The 18,453-nt window shown below is 37.7% G+C and overlaps 1 protein-coding gene across 6 annotated transcripts in view; it reads right to left on the bottom strand.

The window, feature by feature from the left end:
• SORCS2 (sortilin related VPS10 domain containing receptor 2) overlaps positions 1-18,453 on the bottom strand; it is a 544,237-nt gene that overhangs the window by 70,691 nt on the left and 455,093 nt on the right. For all 6 annotated transcript variants that reach the window (XM_039550615.1, XM_039550614.1, XM_039550616.1 and 3 more), the window contains 3 exons: positions 11,195-11,374; positions 5,846-5,992; positions 4,419-4,521 (listed from right to left, as the gene is read on the bottom strand). In XM_039550615.1, coding sequence (XP_039406549.1) covers positions 4,419-4,521; positions 5,846-5,992; positions 11,195-11,374 — 430 coding nt within the window. The remainder of the gene's footprint in view (positions 1-4,418; positions 4,522-5,845; positions 5,993-11,194; positions 11,375-18,453) is intronic.

Here is an 18,453-nt window from a genome sequence, read left to right as displayed (position 1 = left end):
TGTCAGCCTGAGTCAGTATGGCTCTGCTGTTAGGTTCTGACACTGCTTCTATTCAGGAAGCAAAAGGAAACATTTTGGCCTGCATTTTTGAATTTTTGATTAAGGACAGTCATTTTTCATTTCCATTACTTGCATTCTTAGAAACCTTGTCAAACCATATTTTGGGATACACTAAATCCTCTTTTGCTTTTTCACTTGTCCTGAGTAAAGGCTGATTTTAAGTAACTGCATAAAATCACGTGTTCCATCCTTGCAGGGGTGGCACTACCAAAAACTAGAATACAGAGGCACTATACTGTTCAGCATAGTCCTGCAAGCTTACTGTATCTCTGCACATGACAGTTTAGCAGCTGGTAGCCCAGGGATGTGAAAGAAAGCAATGTATTTCAGTGCTGTCTGGGGGCCAGCCAAGTTCTCGTGAAAGGTGGTAAAGCTATGAAAAACACAGCTCTTAATGCAGATCTCAAGAGTCAGGCATTTTGGTAGGTTCTTACTGGGTCACAACAAGTATGAAAGATTACTTCATTTAAAATTTACTATCAATTTACATGTTCTAAGTGCTACTTATTGCTGTGTTAACCCATATTTTTATATATGGCTTTGGACATGTTTACAGTAAGAAGAAATAAGCCCCATGTGCAATGCTTAGATAATCCTTCTAATATGGAAAATCTTTTTCAGTCACTTAAATTTATCATACAGGCAGACACCTATTCCAAAAAGAGAGAAGTGCCTTGCCGGGATTACTGGTAATTAATACAGCTGTAACATGGTTTCAGGCCATGCACAATAAGTTAAAATGTCATGGTTTGTAAGCTTGTAGTCACAATGTAGAACAAACTTACATATTTAAATTTGTATTTAAATCCCCCTGACAACTGGCAAGCTGAAGATGTGTTCAGATGACGTAGTGGGGAATCAGAATTGAGGAACATGAGAAAAATTTAAAGGAATTTCAGGATGTTCACTCCAAAATGTAATGGGAAATGCTCAACCATCTCCCCATTCCCTTATCCTTTTTAATAGAGGCATCCTAGCATGCTACTTCTGTGAAAAATGACAGAAATTCATCACAATGTATGCAATTATATTTGGCCCTAATATGAAAAAAAGTAAACAGAACTTTTCCAGTGCTTCCTCAATTTGTGTGAATGTGCAGAATTTACTGCTTGCTTGATTTGCCACCTGGATTGGAAGCTAAGCAGGCAATTATTGTAAACTAGCACCTGAAAAAGCTACACATCTCTAAACATTTTTCATAGAAAAGTCCTTAGCAAGTTTATACTAAAAATTTACACATCAATTGACACACATTTCATAGCTGATGTTGTGAGAAATAGAAGTTGTTGCCAAGATTAAAATGCACAAGAATCAAATGTAAATGCAAAATCCTATTGCATTTCTTAGAGAGCAAAGCAGTTATTTAAAATACCATTTTTGTATGCAGCTATAAAATTTAATATTCCATCTGAACAATTTATATATAGACATTAGCTAAAAATATGCATTCCTGAGATCTAGTTATGCAACTTTAACAGAGTAGAATTTTTATTTGTAAATATGAGTTTAAAAAGATGCAATTTTAGCATCCTATTACTGTATTTTCCCAGTTTTCTAAGTGTCAATGCTGACCACCATTTAATGATTCCTTTTTTAAAATTAAAACAGTATTAAGTAGTCTCTGATCTCTGATTTTTCCAGCATTTTCCATATCAAAACTGTACTTAAGTCACAGAATAGCTTTTCCATTACCACAAGCAGCTGTGTTGTACAAACTTCTTAGAAAGAAGCCAAAATCCACATTAAAGGGATTGGTTTTTGCTTTTTGATCAATAGGGTTCTTATTCTTAAAAATCATATTTCCAGTTCTTATTGACTTGTTTGCATCACTTGTTTCCACCCCGAGGTTACAATTTCAGGAAAAAAAAATCATATTCTTTACTGTCCTTTATTTTTTTTAGCTAATGGGGGTTTTCTTGTAAATATTCTCTCTTTCCATCAACTGCCAAGGAGGCCTTCTTAGCACATGCTCACTGGTCCTGAAAATTGATTATCAGAATTTTACACAGTCTTATTATTAATGTCACTGTTCATCATTTTGCCAGAGTATTAGTATTTCCCTTTCTCTGTTGGCAATTATTTACCTATTTCACCCTCAGAATGATTTTGCTTTTTACAGCACAAGGCACTGATGGTTCCTAGACATGCTGTGATCAACTGACATTCACGGATCTTTATCACCTTCAGTCATTTCCAGAAGATGTGCTCTCCCTAAATCTAACAGTAAAATTCCAATACTGTGTGATGTGGCCCAAATAATCTGATTCCTGTATGTACTACTTATGTTGATTTGTATAGGATTATCAGTTTCAAGGATCAGGCCAAAGGAAACTCAAGCTCACTCTATGTAAAGTATTTCTGATAAGAAATGTAAGTTTAAGAGGGTATCAGGTTTGCCAGAGAAGACTCAACATATGCACTGAATCCAGATGACCTGGGCTTCCAAATAATGTAAATGCAAGTCAAAGTCAGAGTTGATTCAGGTCATCTGTTGGCTAGGGGATGCAGTTGCTCTATAAGATTTTTCAGGCTCCAAACCAGATCCCTTTGCTCTGTTTTCATCTACATGACCTTCTACCAGAAAAAGGACACACTGCAATACTCGTGGGAAAATTTCTCTCACTTTCACACCATCCCTCCCAGCTCTTTAGGCAGCTAAAAGCAAAGTGGCTTGTGACTGAGCAAGGGTGCCTCCTACCATTCCTATTACATTATTGGTTGCTCCACAAGCAAGTCAAATTTAACATATTAGTTCAGCTCTTCATGATGTCTGGATGTTATCAAAACCACCCCCTCCTGACCATGCTGAGGAAAGCTGCTGACAGGTTCTCTACCTGGCAGAGTAAGACAGTGTCATGGTTATAAAATGCCACCCCATTCTAGAAAGGAATTAAGAGCAAAATACTCTTCTACAACCTGCCCTCTCTAATGTCATCTCAGAGAACAGTGCACTGAAAAAACATCTACAAACGCCAATCAAAAGAAAAGAACCCAACATCTGAACAAATATCTGTTCAACACATCAGATTATAGTGCAAAGATAAAGAAAAATGAAATAGGAATAATGGGCTAATTAAATCTCACTGCTTAATTTGTTACTGGAAGCCATTCAGGCATGATATGACAAAGCTAAAATTAAGAACCTACATTTGGAGTGCTTTTATGTAAAAAAAAGAAGACATTTGAAATGGAAGATATTTTTTGAAACATTTGAATTCATAAAGTTTGACCTGAACACATATTAGAAATCTATCTACAAGGGCACTGCATAAATTCTAAGTCTCATTTGTATCAATAAAAACATAGCAGCATTTCACCAAGTAGGTTTGTCTCCAGTAAAATGCTTTAAATTCCCTTTGCACTACGGAGAAACTTGAAGTCTTCAGTTAAATTGAAGATTGCCAGTACTGGCAGCTGTCATTCTCTTTAAACACCTATAATTCTCCCCTTGACATTCTCAGGAAACTTCCAACTTAATAAGCTGTTTGTCAGAGACTAGTGTAAGATAAAGGAGAAGCCATTATTCATTAAAAAGAGATACACTTTTATGAAAAGAGAAGCATACATGTGTGCATTTCACCTAAACATTATCCATAAGAATAAAACAATACAATTTTAAAAAGCTCTTAGAATAGTTTACAATCAGACAAATTTGAAACAAAGAAACAGAAGATTAAATTAAATTAATAGATGGATCACAAAGTTACAAAGCAAAATTGAGTTATGTGAATAGTTTTCTTGATGAGTGCTCAACACTGCAATGGAATTTCCTTTATTAAATTCCACTTCATAGTGACATGACTCCATATGTGTGTTACAATGGAGAAGCCACAACCAGCATTGTTCCCAACACAGAGACACATTTGCCTCTTTCAATTCATCTCTCTTTAGGCAGAAAGGAATTAATAAAAATTACAAGACTAATTATCTGTATCCAGGCTTAAAGAACAAAGGATTGACCACTGTTTCCACCAGTTTTGCTGAGTTTCCACCAGTTTTTCTGAGTTATTCATGATGCTGGGAGGCCTATACATCACTTGCAGAGAAAAAGGATGCAGGACGTTCTTCAGCCACCAGCACATCTCCACACCACACTAACAGGGAAGGAGGTACTGCACAACACAGAAAACCATGATGTATCCAGGTGACAGATATAGATCTGTCTGAGAAGACACAACTCCGGGCCTTCAATTAACTTATATTGAATTGTTTGATCAAAAGGTTCATAAAGGATTATTCTGCAGGAAAGCCTTATTTTGGCAATGTTTGTAGCATGGTGTTCTTACAAATCCAAACACTAGATCTACAAAGAACACCTGCCACATTTCAGGTCTTAAAAAATAATGTCATGTGCTTACCTGCCCCCATTATGAGCCCTGGTGCAGTGTCCTTGGTGTGCACTGTGCCTGACACATAGGGATTGTCTGCCCACCGGAGATGGAGGTGAAGGTAACAATCAGGCTTGTGGAGGAAGGAGAAGAAAACAGGTTTTAAAAATCACTGCTACCAGTTATGCTCCTACAATAATGAAAGCCCAGACAGGGAGCAGCTTCAGCAATGTATGACTTCATAAAGAAAAAGAATGGCTGTTTCCCATGGAACCAAACCTGGTGAAGACTGAATAGTGTGCCACTGTCTCAAGAAAAAGATTTCCAGACTCAAAGAAGTCAGCATTATTATATAAACCCCACTTCTGACAGAATAATTGCTTAAAAATGTTAACTAACGGCAACAAGTATTGCATGTTTGTTTGTCCCAGTAAACGGTAAAATTATGATTAAAAAAACCTGTTTGGACTTAAATGTCTTTTTTAGTAAAAATGTGGTATGAAAAATAGCATAATGACTTTTGGACACATCATGTCTCCTTGCTAAACAACTTACTGCTTCTTGCCCTTTGTGCAGTGGCACTCAAAGGTCATATTGTTCACAGCAATGTGACCAGGAGCTTTACCAGGAGCTGCCAGCACCCCCAGCAGCTGCTGCCACTGCGATTGTTCCACTCATCTCAGATTGATCTGCACCAGGCCCTGCAGGCTGGAACCTTGCTGCACAGTCTTGAACGCTGCAAAAGGGAACCAGCAGCTCCAGCCCTCCACTTCTGCTGTGTGAAGAGGGAGTAAAGCTCTGGCAGTGGCAGAACTACAAGCATTTATTTTGCCCAACGCAGAGCTCTGAGTCCCCAGGAGCAGACAGTCACTGAGAAAAACACACAGTTTTCAGTACAGTCTTGCAAATAACAAAATACTATGGGCACTTGGAACATCTAAACAAACAGAAATAATATCACCTTACAAAAAGAAAGGAATTTTTTATGCAAGTTACTGTGGTATTTATTCTCAAGTAACTGTCAGGTTCCCTTTAACAGGGAACAGAGGGTTAAATTGGTTTAATATGAAACAAAAATATGAAAGATGGAAAGAGAAAAATTATTGTTAATCTCTATTTGACTCACGATGTGCCCCATATATCCAGACACAAATGACTGTTGTCATGATTATTCTGAACTGGGTATTGTGGTTGACACACAAGAAATGTGTCCTCTTTGTGTCAAAGTGATCTCAAATATGAAATGCAGTGCAACAGAAAGCTCTGACTACTCACTCTACACGATGACTGGACTAATAGCCTGTGAAACCACAGCTCATGCAATGCTAGATTTGCCTGCTAGTTTGGCTGGTAAACTCAGCACAAAGCTCCCAGGCCGTTGGAAGTACTGCACATCCTACCATACGGATAATGTTTGTACACTTTAAGGTGAGGATGCACCAAAAAGAGCCACTTACAGGTTTGCAGTTGGTCGGTTTGCCGTTCATATCGAAGTCTGGAGGGTTTAGAAAATCCCAGTCACGGCCTTTGTTGTAGGTTATCAGGGTCGTAACTTTCCCATCAATTTTCTGGTTGGCCAAAAAGACTCCTTTTACACCTCTGACCTGAAGCATAGAGAAGAAAAGTTAATATCCAGCACATACACATTTTTTTCACCAAGGATTATCCCTGATTAGCTGCTCTTCTGTGGCTCTGAACTGTGTATCTCAGGTATTTTCTCCTGGAAACTGAAAGGTAAGTGGATGATACCTTAAAAAAAATATGACGAAGGCTAAAAGGTAAGAGGAAAGGGAGAAAGGGGGAAGGCGAGGAAAATTAAAAACTGATTTTTATTTCTAAATGTATTTAAAAAGAACATACAGCTTTCTCCATGTCATAAGGCTAATCAAATTACATGTTTAATACAGCAAAACACAATAGTTTTCACAGAAAAATACAAAAATTATGATAGCATGGCCTTACCATTAAAATTACAGCTCTGCATTTTCTTTAAATATGGACATCTTTAAGATGCTATTCTACAAATGATGTAAGCAATTTTTAACAACCATCTAACTTTTACACTGAAGTCCTGTGCCCATATCATATAAATATCACACAAACAGGTTACAATAACACAATACAATATCATGTCCTTTAAAATAACACTGAATTGGGAAGCACAATTTTCCTTTGCAGGAAATAAATACAGGCAGATCATCTGAGGAAGAAACATTGAGGGCCAAATCACCCTCTCAAGCATCTGAAATTCTTCTACACTCCAGTTAGCCACCCTTCATCTGTTTGAGCTCTGGAGAAAAAATAAGAAGAAAAAGATCCTCTTCTCTTGGGCTGTTATTTTTTCAAAAAAATCCGTATTAGAAAATTATTACAACTCAGAGTGTTAATGGGTATAATTTTAGAAGCAAGCTGACAGTAATTATACCTTAATATGTTTAGTTCTAGCCCTAACATTTATGTTATTAACATATTAACATATATTCCACCCAAGGGCATGAGATAAGATCTTCTGTTAAAAGCAAAGGTTTCCTCAAGAGTGCTGTTGTTTCCCTTGCCATCATTTATGAGACTTCCTGAATTTTTGAAAAATTCTGGACAATATATATAAACTGATACACATTTCCAGCACAGTATAGCTTGCACATCTCCTTGGGTCCTGACACTTAATGAAACTGAACTGTCCACTACAAATAAATGCACAAGACAGCCAGCTCTTTGACTGATCAGGAGTATTTGCCTCCTGATAACATGATGCATTTCTGAACTTTTATTTTTCATTTGAAATATTTACTGTTCCCTTCTTTTTCCAACTGCCAGTTATTAACTCCATTTAACATTCATTTAGCTAAAGTCTGCATTGAAGGTAAAAAGAAGGCATCCCTACCAGCAGGCTACAGGTTGGATATTCACTGTTTATAATTATGGGAAGGAACTGATCCAAATCTACAGAGAATAAGAATGTTCTTCTGGTTATGGTAACAGCCTAGAACTTCAAAATATATTTAAGTTTATATAAAAAATTCCATGTAGACATTTAAATGCCCTGCTCTCTCATGAGCTCCCTTCTTCTTAAATCCTATGCGTATGTGGTTGGGTTACTTATCCAGGATGCTGAAAGCTCAGAACAACCTCCAAGTCAAACATACCATAAAAGTCAACTACTTTGCAGTGCAGGTGAGAAAAGGAAAGGACAGGAAGAAATGATGAGCCTGCTTTCTTCACTTTCAAAGCATTTTAATATTGCTGGGGCTTTTTTACCTATTCTACCTTCGAGAGACAGCTCAGCCATGAAAAGTCTGGCACTTCAAATATTTACGTGGGAAGGCAGACTTGGGGTAAAATTTCTGTGCATGTCTTTCTTCCAGTGAACACAATATTAAATATTTAAACAATAATTAGATCAGGGACTGCAACTGAGGTTTCCCTCTTCATTTGCAGACAGCAAAACCAGTGCTGCATCATGAATATTTTTGTTCCTCCTCTCTTTCCCCTCCCCACCTCCTCGTTTAATGAATATTTAATCATTCCATCTATAATCATCAAATGGGAGTCAGGATAAAACTTTTTTCCATTCCCATCTCTAATCTAACCAAGCTCTAGGGTCACTTCTCCTCTCTAGAATATGGGACATAAGTGTTTGAATCTATCAAACATTGAAAGGTTATGAAAACATTTCTTCCAGTGCCTCAGTTAACTTCTCTCACTGCTGCTTTAAAAGATAAAAGCCGACCAGCACTTCACAGCAGTTGTATTTTGAATGAAAGGCATAAACCCTGCTTGAAATAATAAATAGGTTTCAGGCACCTATCTTCAGAGCAAGTTCAGAAAGATCGTATTTGAAGTGGTGCAGTAGCCTAAAATCCAGTAACTAATACAAAATTATGGTGTGCAAAAAATGGCATCTTTAAAACATCCCACCCCCGCTGTAGCATTTTCCATTTCATTTTCCCATGGCCTACACACATCTGACTCCGTAAATACTGGAAATGAAGTGTGTCAAATCTACCTTCTGGATTAGACTGTGATGCCAAGGCACCCAAATTCTTCTGTACATTCTACTCCTTGACTTAGTTCCCTAATCTAAAATTGTGAGGTAAGTATCTTTCTATCAAGAAGGGAAAAGATTCCCATTAACAATAAGTTGCTATGGAAAAGAAGACTTTTCAACATTGTGCAGTGCTCAGTTACTCTGATGAACAGTCCAGCAGCCACTCAAGACAGCTGAACATGAGTAAATTCAAAGCACCTTTCTGTTGATTTTCTTTGAACTTCTTGCTTAGTTCTCAGAGTACCTATTTTCTTAAACAGTTCAGAGGATAGTTGTTCCCCAGTACTCTTAAAAAAGCACTTTGTACCTTATAAACTTATTTTCTGAGATTTTCTGCTGTGACTTATTAATTGCTAATTGTTACATTTCTGATTTTCCATCCCAACAATATTCTGTTTAGCTGGTAGCAAGAAGCACAGTTCAGATGGTCCCACAGTGTTTATTAGCAGCAGTCATTGAAATGCAGAAATTACTGCTGTGTAATACATGTTTGTGACTGAAATTTAAATATCTATAATTTTTTGTTTGGGGAAAAAAGGCATGAAGAAAGTGTATTGCAACTTGTGTAGCTATTATCTACATAAGGAGTCACAGCAGGAACCAATGTAGAAGGATTACATTAGTATGCCTATTCTGCAAATACACCTATGTCAAATTTGTGACTCCTTCACACTGGCAGCACTTGATACAATTTCAGGCACATGCTCCTTGTCACATAATTCAAGGGCATGCTCCTTTTGGACAGCCATTTAGTACTTAACCTTTTTTTTTTTTTCCTTCCCTTCTTTAAACAAGTATTTGGAAATTATTCCCTTTTACATGTGCAACATGAGAAGAAATACAATGCAGAAAAAGATAAAGCATATAAAATAAAATTAATACAGACAGGCAGACACCTTTTAAAGAATTTATAGCAGATGTACAAGTAAAAGATGAAGTGGAGTCAGCAGAAGATAATGAAGATGAACAGTACAAATTTTAAGCAGAATGATACACTGGGGGAAAGAGAAATTTTCCACTACTGAGGACTGTCTATGTGCTGCACTGAAGGTTCCCCTTCCCAAGATGGGATACTTGCATTAAAATGCCCCAAAAAAACCCCCCAGATTAGACCAAAAAAAATCCCATCCTTGAGGCCTGGAATATGTGTTTTATTTATTAGCAATTTTATACTGAGTAAACAACCCACACATTATGAGCACTTGATCCCATTCTAGTAAACAAGATAAACACTAATTATTTATGGTGCAAGCTATCTGGAAGCTGACAGTGCTCTCCTATAAAGCAACTCAATTTCAAAAATAGCCTAAAAAATTGAATTGTATGGCTCCATGTGTATTGTCCTTATCATGCTTACATTTCCTTTTTAATGTAACCCTACAAATTGATCTAGCACACAATAAACTAGGATTGCATTATCTAATATGCCCTCAGTAACACTGGGAAATTATGAAACAATCAGTGTAACTGAATAAAGTTAATAATTCTTGTAGACAAAAGGACAGCCAGGGGTAGCATCTCTGTACAACTTATCTGAAATTACATGCTACAGGTGATGCAAGGAGTAGAGATTGCACCTGACTGCCTTTTAGCTTTGCATCCCACAGGGGTGACCAAGAATAAAATGCTGCAAACTAATGCTGTCAATAAATCACCCTGTGGGAACGTGTCTACACACAATGTGTAGCTTCACTCATTAGGAAGCCTCATTTCTAAAAAGGTAGAGTCTAGAAAATAATCACTGGTAATGAGAGACCTTTCTGTTTTACTAGAGCCGTTTAGAAAGAAAAAGCTAAAGAAAGATGGAGGAGATAAAGAGGAAGAAAACACTATCATTTTCCCCCACCAAGAAAAGTCTAATTACAGCCATTTAAGAGCTCTGTCACTGTGTGCCTTGTATCCAGAATTACTACAAGCCTTTGCCAAAGAAGTCTGGTGCACCTTTAAAGTTTTAGGTTTTCTTTAAATTAACACCAAGCAAATTACAGTGTAATGGGACAAACTGAGTCAGACCAAAGTTCTGTCAGTTTAATGTTGTGATAATGGCCAGAAAGAACAGGACCAGAGCAAATGTACACCTTATTACATTGAAATTCATTACATTGAAATTCTGTTCCCTAAACAGGAATGGAATTGATAACAGTCTGTGATACTCTTCCAAAACACTATAGTCTTTTATTTTGCCAAGTGCACTGATGTTAAAATACAAGACAGATTTGTTTACAGGAGAGTTTGTCTCACAAAAGATGCTGCTCGCACAAGACCCATACTGAAAGCAAGTGGATTTGCTGTCCAATATCTAATTTTGTTGGCTCTTTGCCTTTCAGAGCTGACACAACCTAGCACAAGGCTTGCAGGATTACTATTTAAAACCCTACTGGCTAAAAGATGTCCTGCTCTAAGTCAGGAAATGCACCACTGAGTCACCTAGAAGAAAAAAGCTGTGCATAGACAGCTGCATAACTTCTTACTTCAATAATAAATTGTGCTTCCAGCTTCACTTTTCAACATCTTAAAAAAAACCTTAGCAAGTTTTGGATTTGCACATCCATAGAACCCCATCCCAAGAATATAGTTAGAGTACACAACACATTAGTAGGGCAAGAGGGAAACATGTAAGTAGTAACAATGTGCTATAAATAAGACAGAAATCCTAGATTTTTTACATTAAATATAACTGTGAAAATAAATTTGTTTAAAATGAATTATACCCATAATCAAAAAAACCCTCCACACAAAGGAAAAGATAAAGATCTACCTCCAGAATATCTATCAGGACATTCTCTTCTGGCTGCTTTGTGCTCCGGACATTCTCCAGCAAGATGGAGTAGTAAACACCTTGTGGGTCAGACTGGTACAGGTTGTATGTGTCTGTCTGGTACCACTCCTGGACAGCCACAAACACCTGGTTTTCATCTGTACTGATTATCTGTAAATCCTGTATGAAAATAAGATACACAATGATTAATTTTTTACATAATTTCTATTTTACAAACAATAAGTTGTTCAGGATAGTTTAATACTGGGGGGAGGGGAAACATCTGAATGTTTAATAGCAGTAATCTCCCAACATAATACTAATCAGCATGCTGTATCCCACTGCTCCAAGATGGTTTCTCACTGCCTTCTGACTGCAGTGCAAACCAGCTTAGTGGAGAAAAAAATCCTGAACGTGCAATAGCTGGAATCTGCTTTGACTTTATCAGGAAATGGCTTCTTGAAAGGAAAAAAAAGGGAAAGGAAAAAAAAAGAAGTGACTGATTTTCCAAGATCTGGATAAGAGTCAAAGGAAGACTGAAACAACATTAACAAAGCTAATCTAAAAAATAATCTATAAGTAATAGAGAAATGAAAATTAGGTAAAAAAATAGCATAGCACAAAGAGGATCAGATATAATTTACAGCATTTCACATAGGAATTAGTACCTATCATGCACACAGCTCATGTGTATTATAGTAGATTATATTAATTTGTCTATCCATGCCTACAGAACCACTTAAATATTCAACAGTAATAACATGAGAATCAACATTCTGCATTCATTTCCCAAGAATTTCAGGCATGGATATTGCTACAGCTTGCTTTCAGTTTTCCCAGCTTCTTCACTCCAAATGCCTCAGACAAAAAAATGCACAGCTGGGGAAAATAATTTAACACTAATACTAAACAGAAGAAATAAATCAGGAAGTAGCAACACTGAACTAAGCTTAGGAAAGAGAATAAAGGGACATGAGTTTGCAATAGGATATGGCAGCACAAAGGCATGTTGGGGCTATGTAAGAAATGACATCAAGTCATGGAGACTGAAAGCTTGTAAACTCTTCATGGCCTTGGTACTTAACTGGGATACTGTATCCAGTTCTGGTCACCTTATTACTGGAAAAATACTAAGGTATTACAGTGAATATAAAATAAAGCTACCAAAATGTCAAGAAAATATGAATTTGGGGTGAATTGTCTTAAAAAAGAAAAAAAAGGAAATCAAGAAAACAACTTTGTAGAACTCAAGGAGTCATATAAACCAAATTCATAAGAATCCAGTAAAGACTGAAGAAAGTGTGAGTAACAAAGCAAGACTGAGTACTCATCATGGCAGTCACATTTTAGGCAATATGCACAACGTGACTGTGGCACTTAGATTAAAAAAATGCATGAATAGAAGTAAAATAATGCAATGGAAAGATTTTTAATATGAACAGAGGAGGGTTATTAAATAGTAATAGTTTAGTTAAATTTAAAGTATTTTTGTACATGTGACACATCTCAACACAAAAGAATCCAAGTGAAGCTCCCTATCCATGACAGCTCAATGTTGTTTTCAAAGACTTTCATTTAAACTATGTAGTAAAGTAGATTTTTGTTTAGCATCCCATGAATAGTTCTCTTTTTTTTTTTTTGGTACTGAAAAATTACTCCAAAGCAGAGAGTCTGGCAGAATTGCCAGCAAAACACAGCAACTGATCACAATAGGTTCTTTTAAAAGCCTCTTTAATGTACAGAATGTTTCATCTCCTGCCTTAAATCAGGGCAACATGAGGCTTGGTAGCCCACATTATGCCACATGGAAAGTTCACATGCCTATCTGATAATAAGGATGGAAGTGAAGCAGAGTCAAAAGGAATAAAGAAAGAATTATTTTATGTGAAAACTTCTAGAAAATCCTTAATCTCCTGTAAAGCCAGGAGCTTTCTGCAAAATTATCATCTACATTATTACAGTAAAACATTTATACAGTGCCATAGACAAACGCAAAACTCCAGAGAATGTAGGCAAGGCACTTTCCGTGCCTCAATTCTTTCCCACTCCATGCTCTCCATTATGAGGTGGCAGTGGTTGCATGTGTGGCCCTTGGTGGCAGAGGTGAGAGCTGGGGGACAGGCTCACCTCTGGGTCCCCCACCCCAGGGTGGGGTAGGAGCAGCTGAGCCATAAGAAGCAACATGGAAAGAGTCAAAGCGTGCAGTGCACAAGGACAGGGGGATTAATTTTGGGCAGACTGTAGGGGTCAGGTGAAGGAAAGAGCGGTTGGACAGCAAAAGTTTACTCAGCAAAGGAGAGTTCACTTTTCTCTTGGCGGTAACTGTTACTAATAAAGATGTTTGTCTGCTCAGATCGCTGGTTGCCAACTTTGCTGAGGCAAGAGCTTAACAGATCCTGGTCTTAGCAAGTGAAATTACCCTTGTACTGCCTTGAACTTTGTTCCTTCCTTTCAAAATTTATGCTTTCCGATTTCCAGTTCAGCCTTACAGCTATTTTCCTTTCACAGTGATTTCTTTTCCTTCAAGAAACAAAGCAGTCCTTCAGTTATACTACCTTGCAACAGTCCTGTGCAGCACTTCCTGCCCAGGAATCACAGTCTATGGCTGCTTTCCCTGCTTTCTGTTATAATCCTATGGGAAAAGTAATTGACAATGTGAGGAAAACTGCAAATTTCATACCCAATTCTTCAACTGATCTTTCAAAATCCTGGATGACACAAACTGCTGAAAATCTAGTTAAAACAAAGGTAAATTGTCATGCCACTCTTGTACTATTCCTATACTGAAAGGTGAATTTAAAAAGAAGAAATTGATTGAAAAATACAGAGGATGGGTTGTCAGTGTGCTAAGTGCATCCTTTCATCCAAGGTACCCACACCTCAAGAGGTGAGAAGCACATGGAAAGGGGACATCACCGAATATTGCTAGACAGAACCTACTGTGTCACCTAAGAGTTAACTAGAAAGGATGTCTGAGAAAAAAAACCACTGATGGAGGGAATGCAAGTTTTTATTGCTTTATCTAATTCATGGACACAGATACAACCTTAGGCTGTAACCTCAGCAGATCCTATAAGGAAAGTGTTTATTCTTTTATGATTTCACGCTTGGACTACTGCAATTGCCTTCTTGGTGGACCTCCTGCTTTCTCTCTCTCCACATTCTGCAAGCTACTCAAAGTGCCACTGATCATCTCATTTTTCTGTAATTATGCTATTCACACACAATCTATTGAAATTCATTTATAAAGACCTTCTTTACTGATCTTAGAGGTCTTCAGGGTTTGGAACATTTCTTATTGTCTCTCTTCAGATTTTTGGTATCTCCAGGCTGCATTCTCATATACATTCAGTACTTACAATCTTGTGGTTTTCTTTCACTTCCATGCTGTAATGAGAGTCCATGCCCTTCCAGATGTCCCAAGGCAGAATCGTTTTCCCAATCTGCCGTGGCAACCACGCTGTTTCCTCTGTGGCATGCTCATTTCTCCATGGACAGCCCTTCTCTCATCTCTACTACTTTACTTTTGCTCTCTCGAGTCTGCCATGCCTGCTCTGCTCTATGTCTGGCTGACCCATGTATCCATGCTCTTGCCATTTTCACGTCTCTCTTTCTCTGTTTTTGCAAATCTCACCAATGTCAGTTGGTATCAGCCATAGACTGTGATTCCCAAATACTAGTATTCTCCCTTTATCTCCTCTTCTTATGTTGTAAGTTTTGCACAGTTGTGAGGTTCTACAAGTTGCATTATCCAAAAACTTTTTTTGAACCTCTAAGCTCCCACGAGATTTCTCTGTTTTGTTTAAGGCGCTTCTTGTGCACGGCATTTTGCAAATTCCTTTGTTACAATGTTTCCTTCATCTTTCCCTCTTCACTGGGAGATGTTACACCACACTAAGCACAGAAATCTGCATATTTATCACTAAAAATCTGTGAAACTACTCATAGGTGCAAGGCAGTGAACCAGCCCATGGAATTAGAATTAAGGACAGCTGGAGATCTGTTGAATCAGAATTACTTTTCTATAAAAAATGCTAAACGAATCCTGATCAAAGAGTTCATATTAAAATTTGGCATGATTAATTTAGGCATCCAGTGACAGGTCATGTCACTCTGCTCTCTCAGGGACTTGTAAGCTTCTATGTTTGTACTACATCAGCAGCAGAAAACATAATTAACAAATAACACAAGGGCAGTGTCAAAGTGATACTGAAAATAATTAGGCATGCACAGAAGGCCAACTCGTACCAAAAAATAAGCACCACTTCAAAGAATTTTTATATCACATGGACAGACATGGTCTGCTAAATAAATGAGTCTGAGGGTGTACACAAGGCATTGAAAGAACTGAGCACGTTCAGCCATGACCTGGTGCACAGGCATCCAAGAACTCCTCCAGCAAGTACAGTGACACAATCAAATATTTCTTCTTGAAAACACTCACTGCTTAAGAATTATTTTTTTTTACTTCTAACACAGAGGTAACAACATGATCAGTCTTTCCACAATTACCTGCTTTTAATGTAGTCAAGTCTGTTATCACATAAAGCTGAATGAACACCCAATCAAAAGTCGGTCCAAAAAGCCCAAAGCTATTAAACAGAGTTGGGATATGGGGGAGTTGTGGATAGCAGGAAAGAAGGAAAGAGGTTTAAAGGGGGAAGGGAAGAGAAATGCATTGTTTTCATTGTATACAGTCACATACCTTCTACTTTCAGTAACTGACCAGCCTATAAGTCTGTAAATACTTTATAGAATTTTATATTCAAGAAATGCTCAGTACAGTTTACCATATTACTGTGATAAGAAACTCTACAACACAAATAAGTACAATTACCGCCTGAAGGCAGAAGGATATAAAAGATGACAAAGATTGTACAGCCAGACAGTGCTCCTTTGTCTACAATGTGCTGGTGACATAGAAAATATCATTAAGTGAAAATACTGTAGGCCAGTATAACGCTACACAGGCAGGACTGTGGTGCTTCAGTCAATAAGGCAAAAAAAAGAGAACCTCAAAATTCTCAGGTTTTAAATCTTATAATTTTTGGTCGGATGTCAGAATTCTGCCCCTTTGCAATCTTTTAATGCTGTGGTTGAGCAAAATGTTAACATGAAATAAGCAATGTATTAAACAGAGGATGGTGAGGAGTAAATGTATCAGTAGTGGAACAGATGTAAGCACTCAAGGCTCTGTAGTCTCAGTCTTAACCTTCAGATGTACCACATTTATACCCCTGTAATCTCTCAAGCACAATCAAGGTAACTGGATGGCACATATCCCAGAGATAATCCTCCTAATCTTCCTTGCCTGGCCAAGTAAAAAAGTTCAGGGAGAGAAATCAATAACAAGTTGCACTGTGAAGAAAAGAACAGTTCCTTGAATCCTCCTCAGATGGATTTGTACAACCAGCAAGTCAGACAGCTGCTGTAGCTCAGGTTCACTGGCTACTGCGCTGACACTGCCTGGGAAAGGAACACTTCCCCTCCATCAAATGATACTGCTACCTGCATTTCTACTTTGTTCCCTTTTTTCTTTGCTCAACAGCCATTCCAGTGGACTTTCAGAAGAATGGAGTTGCAGCTGCAAACTGCTCTTCTGCCTGGCACAGGGGAACAACCTCAGCCAAAGCCTCTCCAGATGGCGAGGGTGAAGCGGCTTCCCAAGCAGAACAAAGATTACCAGGAGACTAAGAGCCTCACTAAATGAGCTGTCATAGACTCAGTAGTCTGTAGTCCAACCATCAAGCAGCCAAATCCTCTAAGAGAACATCACTGACCAAAGGGCTGCAGGAATCTTCTACCATTTCTGCTGCTAATGGATAGGCCCATTCAAGGATAGTCTTATATCTATTACTGAATGATGCAGACAATTTCAGAGTAAGTGTATGGTTAAAACAGTGATGTGTATTCAGACTGAGGCAAGGAAGAAGTGGGCCTGCTTTGAGGTGACTAGGTGATAATCAAATAAAAAGAATAGATGGATCTGATAAAAGGTATCTTCAGGAGATTCATATTACCATGAATAAACTAGAGACTTCAACATATTTCTAAGGCAATAGGATTTTTTTTTCTTTTGGTTTTGTTCGCTCTTCCCCTACACTTCCATTTATGTTGGTTACCTGAAAAATTTTACATTATTGTCTATTTCATAAAATTGAAAATACATACAGAGATTGAAAAAGATGAAAGAAGCTTTTTCCATACCATACCTTTTCAGAACTAAGCATTCTGAATTGCAGTAGGATACAACAGACAACAGAGCTCTCTCATCATTAAGATTTTGTAGGTGGCATGAATGAATTCAGAATCAATCAATGCCTGCCTTGTATCAATTCTTAAAAGGAGATCATTATCAATGAAGTTTATTTAAGAGAGTTGGGAAGAGGACTCTGAATAATTAAATTATTCCAAATTGCAATAGTAAAATTGCCATAATTTGTAGCATTTTTGTTAGCTTGGTCAACAATTTTGTTAACAATTTCTTTTGCTTAAGCTCTTGGAATGAACTAGTTCCCAGTTTAATTGTTAACCACATTAGAGCATAACTTAAATAACTGAATAAGGACCAGAGCCAATGTACTCCTCCCTCTCTCCCTCTCCATACTGCACTTCTCAAGGCAAGGGCAATGAGAGCTGCAGGAATGTTTGTGCAATACAAATGTGCTGGCAGTCTGGATGGGGCTTCAGCCTGTGCCCCCTGGGCAGACTTGCCCTCCCAGCAGTGGCAGCTGAACCTCTGCTCAAGGCTGAAAACAGCCCGAGGGGGATTGCTGGATCCCCCTGGAATACTCCTGAATGCCTAACCAGCCAAGTCAACAAACAAACACAATCCTGCTGCTCTTGGCTTGATTTTGGTATTCCCTTCCTATGAGTTCCTAACTTCTGATCTAGTTTTAGCAGCACAGAGCAAGCAATCTTGGTAAAGTGGAATACAGTATAAAAAACAGTTCATTTTTAAAACAACAGTTTGAAAATTCCTCTTCTGTTTTGGGGAGCATACAGGCAACCTTTGATATGGTCTCACCAGCCTTTGCTACCACCCCTTCTGGCAGAAGCCAGCACTTGTCAAATGCAGGAGACAGCTGTGTGATTCCATGCAATGTCAGCATCAAACATAGTATTAAAGAAAAAAGAAGAAAGAAGAAAGAAGAAAGGAAAAACAAAAAACAAAAAACAAAAAAGAAGAAAGGAAAAAGAAAAAAAAAAACAAAAAACAAAAAACAAAAAAGAAAAAAAGAAAAAAGAAAAAAAGAAAA

This window comes from Corvus cornix, chromosome 4 (assembly GCF_000738735.6).
Source record: "Corvus cornix cornix isolate S_Up_H32 chromosome 4, ASM73873v5, whole genome shotgun sequence".
Taxonomy (NCBI): Eukaryota; Metazoa; Chordata; class Aves; order Passeriformes; family Corvidae; genus Corvus; species Corvus cornix.
The sequence above is the reverse complement of the archived record's forward strand: the minus strand, read 5'-3'. Positions and strand labels throughout refer to the sequence as shown.